At 46.1% G+C, this 13,189-nt stretch overlaps 1 protein-coding gene across 1 annotated transcript in view; it reads left to right on the top strand.

Annotated features, from left to right (window-relative positions):
• Positions 1–8,815, top strand: part of DDX10 (DEAD-box helicase 10) — a 329,122-nt gene extending 320,307 nt beyond the window's left edge. Inside the window, exon 18 of the mRNA XM_045895095.3 lies at positions 8,642–8,815. Coding sequence (XP_045751051.1) covers positions 8,642–8,645 — 4 coding nt within the window. The 3' untranslated portion in view covers positions 8,646–8,815. The remainder of the gene's footprint in view (positions 1–8,641) is intronic.
• Positions 8,816–13,189: the final 4,374 nt, after the last annotated feature.

Below are 13,189 nucleotides of genomic sequence, written 5' to 3'. Positions count from 1 at the left end.
TGTTTGCATTCTTATGCAAACATTGCTGCTTTTTCTCATGGACCAAAATATCTTTTTAATAGGCTTCCAGCATGGAAAGCTGTGTGCTATTATTAAATGCAGGTGATTTCTAGTCTCTCATCTGGTCCCTTTGGCCAATGAAGAGAAAATGCCCCCTCCCACACACACAGTATTGAGTTCCACTTTAAAGCACAGAGTTTCTTTTATTTTTTTTTTTAGAGAGGGAGTAGAGGTGGCAGGGGGAGAGGGAGAGAGAGAATCCTAAGCAGGCTCTCCACGCCCAGCATGGAGCCTGACACGGGGCTCAATCTCACAACCCTGAGATCATGACCCGAGTCAAAATCAGGAGTTGGACATGTAACCGACTGAGCCACCCAGGTATCCCTAAACCACACAGAGTTTAAAACCCACCCCTCCTCCTTGATTCTGATTCTGGAGCAGAGTTGTTTGGCTTCATCACTGGGAAGCTCGTTCTAGGGTGTTTACACCATGTTATTTGCTTCCGTTAGATGCTGACATTTCTCTCAGGCAACCCAACAGTGCGTATGGAAAGCCTCTGATGGACTGTGCTGAGGAAGATGTAAAAGGAGAGGTGTAAGGTCGGTCCGGTCCCTTATCATCCAATTGGCGGGCAGGAATCACTGCCCGAGAGAAGAGCCGCTGGTGCTAGCTGGTGGGATCCTAACTGCGGATAAGTTAGTGCAGCCCAGAGAACCCCAGGGTGGACCTCTGGGGAGTGTCTGCTCTGCTCTTCGCAGCTCTCCCATTTCTGGGAACCATGCCCTCTCTCCATAGGGTCACAATGTGGTTGCACAGGTGTGCTCTGGAACCCACACGCGGGGCCCTGGCTGTGACCACCAGGAGGGGTACCTGAGCCACACTGAGCCAACTGGATTTTCTGCAGTTAGTCTGTGCATTTGATCCTAAGGCTGTGAACGGCTGGGGTGTGGTGGGGGACATCTTCTACTGGAGGGTAGAGAAACGCAGGGAGCCTGCCCATGCAGACGCAGAAGAATGAAGCCCATGTTGCAGCAGAAGCAGCCAGTGGCCCTTCTCAGTCCTGCACTTGGGAGAGACACCTTCTTCTTGTCAAGAAACTCAACTTGACTTGCGTTTCTCCACTTGGCTTCATAATCAGCAACTAAGCGGGACGCCTGGTTCATCAGACAGGAAAGCACATTAGGGCTGCAGTTGGGGCAGAGGAGTTTATGGGGAACACCACTAAAGGAAAACCCAGGATTTTAAGGCAAGGGGGGATTGTCTCGATTCCCCTGATGGGAAGGGATCTAGAGTCTAGAGAATTTTCTTGCTGGGTTTGTGAGGAAGGACTAATTTTTTCTGTGCCTGGTCTATGGGGAATATTAACCATTATTCTTGGCTTCTGTCTGCCCTAGCACTATCATCCCTGCCCTTGTCCGTAAACCTTAGGTAGAAATATTGCTTTTATAAGAGCCTGAGACATCTTTTTTAGTTTATTCTGTAGAACCATGCACAAAAATTGGCATTGATGAAGCATCTGGGTGGCTTAGTCAGTTAAGCATCCAACTCTTGGTTTCCACTCAGATCATGATCTCAGAGTCGTCGGGTTCTGCACTCAGCATGGTATCTGCTTGTCCTTCTCCCTCTGCTCCTACCCCTGCTCTCACTTTCTCTCTTGAATAAATAAATTTTTTTTAAAAATTGGCATTGTTGGGGTGCTTGGCTGACTCAGTCAGTGGAGCATGAGACTTTTGATCTCAGGGTTGTGGGTTCACACCCTACACTGGGTGTAGAGATTACCTAAAAAATTAAAATCTTAAAATTTTTTTTAAATTGGCATTGTTTTCCTACTGAAAAGTGGGAAAACAGGAAATTGGAAATATACAGAAAAGTACCAAGAAGAAAAAAAAATCACCTGAAATCCTACTATATGGGAGGTAACCACTTTAAACATTTTTTAATAGTAAAAAAAAAATCACACTGTAAGCTGTCTAGATAACTCTATGTATTTAACAATCTAGCCAGCCCATCTATCTAGCTGTCTAGTTGGTCAACTCTATATTACACATTTTCTTAAAAATGAAATCACATGGTACTTACTGTTTGGTGATCTAACTTTGCTCCCTATGAAACGTATCATTTACCATTTCTTCATGTCATAAAAATTTTCTACTATAGTGTCATTTTTTAAAATTTTAATTCCAGTGTAGTTAACATACAGTGATATATTGGTTTCAGGTGTACAATACAGTGATTCAACAATTCCATATATTACTCAGTGCTCATCAAGATAAGTGTACTCTTCATTTTTAATGGCTGCATGATGTTCCTTTATAAGGATACACCATTGGCTATTTCTCCAGTCCAAATTATAAATAATGTTTATCAAACATCTTTTAGAAGAATCTTTGTACACAGTGATTTCTAAAGGAAATAATATGCTGGAAAACCTCTATTAGCCAATGGGGTAAGCTGTAAAAACCAATGAATTTTGCCATATGGCCTCTCCCAGTGGTTATTCCATTTGACCTGTCCACTAGTATATGAGAGTGACTTTTTCCCAAATTCTTTCCAACACCAGGTATAGGCTGTTGGACAAACAAACGTAGTTCTAGTATTTACCGTTTGTTAATTTGACTATGCTTCTTTTTTTTTTTTTTTAAGATTTTATTTATTTATTTGAGAGAGAGAGAATGAGAGAGAGCACATGAGGGGGGGAGGGTCAGAGGGAGAAGCAGGCTCCCTGCCGAGCAGGGAGCCCGATGCGGGACTCGATCCCGGGACTCCAGGATCATGACCTGAGCCGAAGGCAGTCGCCTAACTGACTGAGCCACCCAGGCGCCCTTGACTATGCTTCTTAGTTTCTCTTAGTCTCGGTTTATGAGACTACTTTCATTAGTCTGTAAAGTAGAAAAAAAGAAGAAAAATCCTATCTAGAGCTTTTGTAAGGGTTATGGAAGATCATCTGTGCACACCACTTAGCACTGTACTTGGCAAATAGAAAATATCCAATAAATGTTTAGTCCTCCACAGAAGTCAAAAGGGTAAAATAGTCAGGAACATGATTTTGTGAGCCCAAGTCTCTGAATGAAAATTCTCTCTTCAGCCCTGTAGAGCTGTACGAGTCTGAGTAATGGCTTATTCCCTTATCTTTAAAGTGTAGGGGATAATAATAGTAACTTTCCCACAGGTGTGTTGTGAAGATTAAATTAATGAATTCATGTAAAGTACTTCAAAGAGAACCTGGGTCATAGCAAGCACTCAATAAATATTAGCTATTTTTTTGTTTAATCTTTGCCCAGTTTATATATTTCTAAATGTTTCATTTGCATTTATTCAATGACTAATAAACAGTTTTTTAAATTATCTGTATTAGCCACTACTATTTCTTTTGCAAAATGCTTGTTCATGTTCATTGGTCATTTTTCTATTGGGATGCTTATTTATTTTCTTTTGGATTTATAAGACTTTATGTATAATATACATAGGACCTGTATCTGTCATTTATGCTTCAAGTATTTCTTGATTTATCTCTTGCCTTTTAGTTTTCTAGCCTGCTAAGGAACTGAGACATGGCATGACTCAACAGGAAAAGATAAAGAATCCTTCCATCTGCAGCACATCTCTTATGGAAAGAACCACATCTTTCTGTCACGCTAGTACATGTCATTATTTTGTACTGTCCTCTTTGAGACAGACACTGTGAAGGTTTCTCTTCCCCCAATCTTGCACTGATAAAATCCATTACCCACTCTGCCTCAAGGCCGACCTTTCTAAATAGAAATCCAATCCTTACTATTACAAGAGTCTTCAGGACCAAGTCCGAATCCACGGCATGGCCTCAGGCGCTGCCAATCTCTTCCACTGCACCTGGCCCATAACCCCTGAGTCCCTTTCAAACTGCTGGATGGTTCCAACAAACCAGGCCTCTCTCACCTGAGACACATGATTCCTGTTCCCCCTTCTCTACTTCCATACTCTTTGCCAACTTTGTTTTTTCTGTCCTACTAAACCTTGTAACCTCCTCATCTTCCTTGCAGCCAGGGGAGCCATAGATTGCTGTTCTGGAAAAAAAAACAACAGTTTTTGGCAGAGGGTACCCATTCCCAAATAAAAGGCAGAGTTTGTCCACGGAGTCTTTTGTCCCTCACTCATGTCTATTTCTCCTGTCTGGAAAGTAGACGAGAGATCTGGAAGCACAGTGACCATCTTGCAACCCCAAGGGGAGAGCATGGTCGTGGAAGACAATGTACGGAGGATGATGAGGCAGAAAAATGGAACGAGACTGGGTCTTTGATGACGTCACTGAGCTGTTGTGCCCACTCTGGACTTGCCTCTCCTGGTCTTCGGATGGAGCTCGAGAGAAAAACTCTCTCTGTGGCGGTTATTGATGAGTTTTCTTTGATTGCCTCAGAATGTGTTACTAAGAGACACAGACCAAGCTCAAGTGTCACCCCTTCAGTCTGCCGTAGATGTCTTTCATCTGTTACCCTATGTCATCCTGTATTTACTCCTTGCCTGGAGTTTGTCCCATTCTTCGTTATGTGTGTCTCACCCTGGAATCTGAGCTCCCTGAGAGTGGAATTCTATTCCAGTTCTCTCTGCTTGACCAGCATCAAGCCCAGTGCCTGCTTCATAGTGTTCCATGATGTCTCTTGAGTCATTCAGTCAAGGTCCTGCCAGATGCACCGATTTAGCTCAGGGAGACCATACCGTCTGTGGGCATAGCGCAAGGAGCCAGTGGTGGGAGGGATGGAGAAAGGGTTGGGGACAGGAGGGAGAGAACAGACGACAGATAAAGTAGGTGCTGGAGGAGATGAGAGCAGGTGTGAGTGTGAGTCCCAGCGAAGAAGCAGGACACTTCTCAGAGAGTGAGGGACGTTCTGGAGATATTTAAGGAGAAGCTGGGAAAGCGGAGGGAATAAATCACATGAAATTGTTATAACCTTCCCAGTAAATGTAAAATGATCTGTAGGAAGTAAGGTGGCACATTTGGGATGGAGGCTAAGGGCAACGGGGGGAGAGGTGGCTATGGGAAGTGCCCCCCAGGCTGGGGAGAGAGCTGAAAGCTGCACAACGGGTTCTCAGCAGAAGGAGGGGCCCTGCTGGGATTGGCAGCATGTACTTGATTTTATGATGACACAGCTTCAGGGTCATTTTTTTTTTTTTTTTAAGATTTTTTATTTATCTGACAGAGAGAGACAGCGAGAGAGGGAACACAAGCAGGGGCAGAGGGAGAGGGAGAAGCAGGCTTCCCGCGGAGCAAGGAGCCTGATGCGGGGCTCGATCTCAGGACCCTGGGATCATGACCTGAGCTGAAGGCAGCCGCTTAAGTGACTGAGCCATGCAGGTGCCCCTCAGGGTCATTTTTACTACCCTACGTTCACTTTTCAGATTGCCATTATTTTCTGGAGAAAGTCTTGGGAGAGAGGGTGGTGCTTTGTTTTGGCGGGGCTGGATAGATGCAGATGGGATTCGAGAATGGAAGCGAGTGCTTTGCTGAAGTCGACTCTCTGTGGGGCATGGGTGAATGAACCCTGGCTGGGGGTGGACTGGGAATCCAGGGGAGGAAATGGAGGTCACAAGAGATCCACCAGAGAGGTGGAGAAAGGGTCAAGAATGTGGGCAGTGAGAGCCTGAGACATGGTGTGATGCTTTGCAGATATGTGGAGGAATGATGATGTCTGGAATTCTTATGTCCCTGCTGGTTCCTGTGGAGCAGAGTCAGAGGTCCCTAGCTCTTAGAGAAACTTAGAGACCAAGGAATTAAATGGATTTTTAAGAGGAGTGTTGGAGCCTTGGGAAGGATGCCGGGGGCATAGAGGAAAGCAGGCTGTGATAGCAGCTGGAGGAAAGGTGTAGGCTGATGGCCTGCCCACCATCTGTTGCGGGAAGGAGGTTCTTGACCCAGAATGGAGACTGGGAAACTCGAGTGCTTGTCTCCTACAGACGTCTGGGCAGGAGGACTGAGAAGTCCTTTCACCAAACGGGGCTGGGAGGAATGTAGGGTGAGAATAATGTTTCAATTATGAGAGCTTCAGGGATGGACTGGAGCATGGGCTCTGGAGTCAGACTGACCTGCTTTGAATCCTGACTCCTCTAAATGCCACCTGGGGATTCAACCTCCTGAGCCTCAGTTTTCTCATTTGAAAATGGACATGTGGGTTTTTGACTTATAGCTTAAGTCAAAAGCTATAGTGAGAATTCTCTGAGAAAATATGTAAAAGTGCCTGGTATGTAATAGATGTTCAGTAGTGATGCTATTATTGCTTTTCCTTAGGGGCATTTATAACAGAACGATGCCTCTGAAGAGCCCAGGGCAGAACCCCGTGGGTTGGTATGAGCTCGGTGGAGTCTGGCCCATCTGGACGTATCTGTGAGCCCAGGCAGGGGAGCAAGAGGGAAGGATGTGTGGTCTCTGCGGCGACTGTCAGTTGCAGGGGGTGGGGACAGGCTAGGGAGATATTAAAGGAAGAAGGGCCAGCACTTGGAATACTGGGACGGGAGTCCTGGGGGCGGGCACCGGGTTGGAATGGGTAGAAGCTATCTCTGAGCCATCTGCAAGGGGACGGAGCAGGTGCCTAAGTTCAGAGGCCTGCTCCTTCCACCCGAACCAGACAAAAACCTGTGTGACCTTGAGGAAGCCACATGATGAGACACGTTCAAGCGGCTTGTCCCCTGTTCGGTGCCAGGCAATGTTGGAATGGGGGCTAGAGGGATGAGCCCTGGGACCGTGTCAGACATGAATGCATGCTCAGAGGGAGAGCATCCCATACTAACATGCTAATGAGTTTGGTGACACTAACTTTGGGCTCTTTTTTTTTTAAAGATAGGCTTTATTTATTTATTTATTTATTTATTTATTTATTTATTTATTATTTATGAACACATTTTAGTTTTAGAGCAGTTTTAAGTTCACAGCAAAATTGCGAGGAAGGCACAGAGATTTCTCATATACCTCCTGCCCCCACTCGTGCACAGGCCCCCCTGTATCAATATCCCCGCCAGGAGGCCACATGTGCTGTAATCAGTGACCCTACATTGGCACATCATAAGCCCTCAAAGTTCACCGTTTGTGTTAGAGTTCACTGTTGGTGTTGTACCTTCTATGGGTTTGGACAAATCTAGAATGACACGCGTCCATCGTTGGAGGATCATACAGAAGAGTTTCACTGCCTTAAAAATCCTGTGTTCCTGTTCATCCTCCCCCTGCCCCCAACCACTGATCTCTTTATCGACTCCATCGTTTTGCCTTTTGCAGAATGTTGTAAAGTTGGAATCATACAGTAGATAAGAGGCCTTGGTTTGAGAGCTTTGCAGAGGATCATTGTAACTATAGCAACTTGTGAGGGAGGGATTATTGTTCCCATTTTATAGCCAATTCACTGAGGCTCAGCCTGTGTAAGCCCACTGCAGGAGAGCACACAACCATGGAGGGGTGATCTCGGATCTTCAGATCCCCTTCCTACAATTGGGTCTTCCTGATGTGGAAGGGGAGAAGGCTCTGATGATGATGACTCACTGTTGTCCTGTTTGCAAAACTTTGCTCTGTGGCCCTTGCATGCGTCTCCCTTACTTGACGGAAAAACATATTCCAAATATGTAGTTTTTCTTCGGCATTTGTTTTGGCCAGAGAACTGATTTTTCTGTTTGCTCTAAGGCTCCTGTTGAAATACTGCTGTCTCCTTTTCTGCCAAATCAATCCTGAAAGACACTCCTGCCTCCTTGATCTCACACCTCCCGCGGGGCCAGCCACTCTCTGCTCAACCCCATCTCCATCAGTGATGGATTCTCATTTCGGCCACGGCACGCAGCCTTCCTTGGGACAGTGATGTCCTTTGCTTTCATTTTCCCACTTTTAGACGTGTTATCCTGTGATGCATTACGCTTAGCCGGGCTGTTTAATAAGTGAATTCTCTAATGGGACCAACAGGTCCTCTAAAACCCCAGCTTCATTCTGGAAAATGCGTGGCTGACGGAGGGGGTGGGAAAGAGGAGGGGTCTGAGCTGGTGTTCTGGGAGGAGGGCACCCATGTTCCAAGCCTGCTTGTGTGTGAGAGAGAAGTGGGTATGGGTTGGGGAGCTGGATTCGTCTTCACACTCTGTCACCCCCTGGGGGATGGCGGGGCAGGGGCTTGCCTTCAGCAAAAAGGAAGCAGAGATTTACAGGGACAAACACTAAGTGTTTCAGCGGTTCCCCGTGTGGGCCAATGACCAAAGTCCAAGAGGTGCCTACCCGATGCAGCGGTTCTGCAGAGGACCCTGGGGTATTTGCTTAACCCTAAGGACAAGCGCCTCGACTGATGGAGATGGACTCTTCTGCCACCTTTTGAAGGGGCCTCAGCATTGGCTTAAAGCACTGGCTTTAAAGTCCCTGCAGAAATGTGATTTTCTTGCATGTCTGAGTTTGTAGACAGAGATTTATCTCTGCTATATCCCAATCCTGGGCACAAAAGCCTCCAGGACCTGGGCCAGTTTCATCCTTCAACACCCCCTCTTCCAGCTTGCCTTTCCAACATGGCCAAGCACTGGCAGTTCAAACAGAAGTGCTTTTCCACCCCAGTGCCTTTGCTCAGGACGCTGGGTGGAAACTTCTGAGCGAAGCCAGCTGTGCGCATGTTACGGTGCTTTAACTAACCTACCCGCCTGGCTCTGTTTGCAGGTAACTCAACCGGGAACAGGCACCTGACACGGATCCACCTCCGTGGCCTGGCGTGAGTATAGGCTGTGCTGCCCTGGGTGGGGGCTGGCCATGCTGTCCCACCCTTGCTGAGCTCGAATGCAATGAACAGAAAACCAGCAGACACACTAGCATGGGAAGAAGCCAAGGCAGACGAGGAGAAAGCGGAAAAATTGAACGCAGTCCTGAGGGCCCCTCTGCCTAGATTGCTCTTCTGCCTCTTCTACTCACAGCTAATTTCTATTCTTTCCGTAAAACTCTGCTCAGGTGCCCCTCCTCCTTTTGTCTCCCCCTGCACCCCCCTCCCCCCATGTCTCCGTCACTGTGCTTGGCTCGTCCCGTTGGGATCATCTGTTTGTCATCCTGATGAGCTGCCTGCCACTCCATGGCAAGGGTTATATCTTACTCGTTTTTTTATATCTTACTCCAACTAACAAATGTCAGAACTTGAAACCGAACTCAGGTCTTTACTACTTCCTCGTCAGTCTTTAAACTCTTTACGACTGCTTTATCCTGTCTCCAGCAGATTCTTCCAGCAGGAGATTTTCCCCAGCATCTTTAAACTCACACAAGTGTAGGACTCTCTACTTGCTGAATCCTGACCACCTCAGAGTAAAAGGTTTGCTTGCTAATTTCTTTGTTGAAAAATAAAACACCCAGCGATTTCTTTTTTACGGAAGAGTAGTAAGGTTGACAAATTTACGGTTCGACAAAACGCTAAGATCTATTCTCAGGTGCAAACTATGTCAAAGCCCACCAAACACGTGTGTGGCAAAACAAAGCCTGGAGATTTGCAGTGAGCTAGGAAGGAGTGGAAGAAAGAAGATTCTGGAAGCCTAGCTGCTGAAAGACTCAACATGGTCAGGAGGAGGAATGGGGAGCCTGCCCACAGGGAGGGAAATCTACTGATGGCAAGCAAGGTGCCTCGGGTTCGAGATTACATGAGGCTGTGGGCAAACAGCCTGAGTGTGACACCTTACATTTTGCACTCAAGGTGCGTCACTTGCCTTGGCCTTGCCTGTGGAGGCCTTGTTTCAGAGCTGGAGACAACTTTCTTAGCGTTTGTATGGCTTGTGACTGGGAGGATGTGAGAGATGGGATTGGGCCTGTCTCCTGTGCCTTGCGCAGTGCCTGGCTCACTGTCGGCGATCAACGAGTTTTGCTGAGTGCATAACTGAGTAGGATCTGGGGAAACCAAGGTCGATGCAGCAGTGAGCCGTGTCCCTGTCTTTTAGAGCAAACGAGCAGAGGGCACCTGGGTGGCTCAGTTGGTTAAGCGACTGCCTTCGGCTCAGGTCATGATCCTGGAGTCCCGGGATCGAGTCCCGCATCGGGCTCCCTGCTCAGCAGGGAGTCTGCTTCTCCCTCTCCCGCTCCCTGCTCTTGTTCTCTCTCTCTCAAATAAATAAATAAAATCTTTAAAAAAATAAAAAATAGAGCAAACGAGCAGAAAGAAACTTATCTTTTAGAATGGGTCATTGTTCCCGCCGAGCAGGGAACCCGATGCAGGACTCAATCCCAGGATCCCGGGATCATGACCTGAGTTGAAGGCAGACGCTTAACCAACTGAGCCACCCAGGCACCCCTCACCAGCAATTTTTAATGGCTTAGTCTTTCTTAAGCATTTGACTTCATTTTAGGAACCAATGTCTTTCTTTTCACATTCATATTTAATCAGTTTATAATATATAAGTATATAAAAGTATATAAGTATATATACATATGCTCATATAATATTTAAGTATGTAAAATAATATTTAATTACATTACATAGGGACAGACCTTAGCGATATTGCAGGTTCGGTTCCAGAATACTGCAATAAAGCAAATGGCATTTTTTTAATTTTCCAGTGCATATAAAAGTTATGTTTACACTATACTGTAATCCATTAATTGTGCGATAGCATTATGTCTAAAAAATGTATATCCCTTCATTAAAAAATACTTCATTGCTAAAAATGCTGACCATCATCTGACTCTCAGTGACCCATCATCACCAATCACCAGATCATCATAACAAACATAATCATAGTGAGAACATTTGAACTATTGCGAGAATCACCAAAATGTGATGCAGAGACACCAAGTGAGCAAAGTGTTAAAACAAGGTATTCCTGTAGTTACCATAGGTAAACAGTTTATGTTTCATACAAAGCGTAATCATACAGGTCACCTGGGAGAAGTATGTGTTAATGAGGCTGTACTCCAAGTTTAACCACTGTGTTCAGGGTCCTGTGGCCACCATCTGTACACTCTACAGAAAGCCTGGAGCACATTGGTCCTGTCAGCTCAGCCAGTAGGGCTTGGTTAGGAGAATATCTACTAAATCCACATTATACGACCAGTTCCAGATTTTGGTCTTCCACTTCAGATGGTCAGAAACCAGATTTTGGTAGGGACAGAAGGGAACGAGACTTAAGACAGTGGCTTAGACTAATGGATTCCCAGAGGCCTAAGGTCCGCGGCCCTGTCTTAGCCCTAACTTCGTTGGAGTGAAGGTAACTGTCAGAGGATCCAGGCTATTGGAAGTCTGCATGGTGAACATATTCTGTGTTGTCTCAACGGCTCTTTTTTTTTTTTTTTTAATTCCTTCATCACATAACCTGTCAAAATTTGTAATTATTTTAATTCCTGCTTATCTGGTAATTGCAACTGAGGGCTGAATGAGGCTTTTAAAAATAGTTTTAATAGGCTTTAATTTTTACAGCAATTTTAAGTTCACAGCAAAAGTGAAGGGAAGGTACCGAGATTTCCCATCGCCCCCCTACCCCACACGTGCACGCCTCTGCCGGTCCTGACATCCCCTGCCAGTGTGGTACATTTGAACCACTGATGAAGCTCCATTGACCCGTCATTATCATCCGAAGTCCAGGGCTCACATTAGGCTTCACCATTGGTGTTATACGCTCTATGTGTTTGGAGTAACGTATAATGACAGGTATCTACCATCATAGTATCATACAAGAAATCCCCTGTGCTTCTCTGATTCCCCCATCCTTCCCCCTTAACATCTGGCAACCATTGATCTCACTGTCCCCATTGCTCTGCCTTTCCCAGAGTGTCATAGAATTGGAACCCTACAGCATGGCTCAGATTAGCTCCTGCCACTAAGTCATATGCACTGAAGTTTCCTCCATGTCTTTTCATGGCTTGACAGCTCCTTTCTTTTTAGTCCAGAATAATATTGCATTGTCTGGACATCCCACCATTTACTTATCCATTTACCTACTGGACGACATCTTGGTGGCTTGCAGTTTTGGCAATTTATGAAGAAAGCTGCTGGAAACATCCATGTGCAGATTTTTGTGTGAACACAAGTTTTCAGTGTGTTTGGGTGAATACCAAGGTGAACGAGAAGTTTTGCTGGTTTGTCTTTGTTGTTGCTAGTATTATTTTTCAGCGACAGAAGAGACTTGATGAGGTTAGAGGCTACTGGGAAGGACGCAGTAGAAAATAAGATGCTGAAATGTCAAGGATGGTACAGATAATAGAGATTCCACGGCCCTGAGCAAGGACCCCGGGACTTAGTGCAGTGATCAGTCTTAGAGGAGAGGAGTGATTCCTTATCCTTTGTAGTTGAAGGAGAAGGAGGGGGTAGGCGGGGGAAGGGGGAAGGGAGGGAGCTAGATCCAGGATGGAGAAAGGGGGTAGATGCAGGAGGGAAGGCTAGTAAGGTGGCAGAAGTTGAGAGAGTTCGCCTCATGGCTTCTATTTTCTCAGTGAAATTAGAGGTGATGTCTTGAGGGTTTCAGAGGCCTGGTGGAGCTTGGAAGAGCAGTTCTGGAGAAGGGCCTTCCCACCCTGGAAATATACCAGGCTGGCTGGCTTTCTAGAGCCCACTTGGGGCTGGAGGCTGTGCCTGGTTGTGGCCGTGGCCTCTCGTAGCCCTTGGAGCTCAGGGGTAGGTATGAGAAGGTGGACATGGATTGCTTTAGGGTAGCTTTGCCAGATGGGTGCATGGAGCTCATAATATGGTAAAAAGTGTGGTTGAAGGGATGGCTTCTCCGAGGCCTTCTCTGCCCACTTTCTTGCTTTTTGACTGTTTTCTGCAATGGGGCCACTGGCTGGGTGAGTGAAGAGAGGCTAGTGAGGGACTAGCACATGTCTGGGAGTGTCTTAGGGGCAGTTTACTGAACTTTCCTTATACTGAATGCTGGATCCATATTTTAGGAATTGGCAATTCAAGAGTATAGGTAAGTCAACACTAACTGGGAATTTTTGTGGGCCAGTGCCTGAAAATATAAAAAATGAATACACAGGGATGCCTTTGTTCCAGAAGTTTATCGTGTAGTGGGAGAGACAGGTAAGTAATTATAGGGAAAAATTATAATGTGTTAGGTCCAAAGATAAAGACATTTCGCTGGTGTTGTGGGTTCCTAGGGATGACTGGAGGCTGACTCAGCCCTTTCCCCACGGTGCCGGAAATCAATACGCAGAAAAACGCTGAGCTTCACCTCTCTGGTCAGAAGGGATGCCCTGCAGGGCAGCGGGTCTGGGCTGGACTGGAGTTCCGGTTTCCTGTCTAGGAGC

Source organism: Mirounga angustirostris, unplaced genomic scaffold (genome assembly GCF_029215605.1).
Source record: "Mirounga angustirostris isolate CCGP_5_RB_7025 unplaced genomic scaffold, mMirAng1.0.hap1 SCAF_13, whole genome shotgun sequence".
Lineage (NCBI taxonomy): Eukaryota > Metazoa > Chordata > Mammalia > Carnivora > Phocidae > Mirounga > Mirounga angustirostris.
This window is presented reverse-complemented; position numbering and strand designations above follow the sequence as displayed.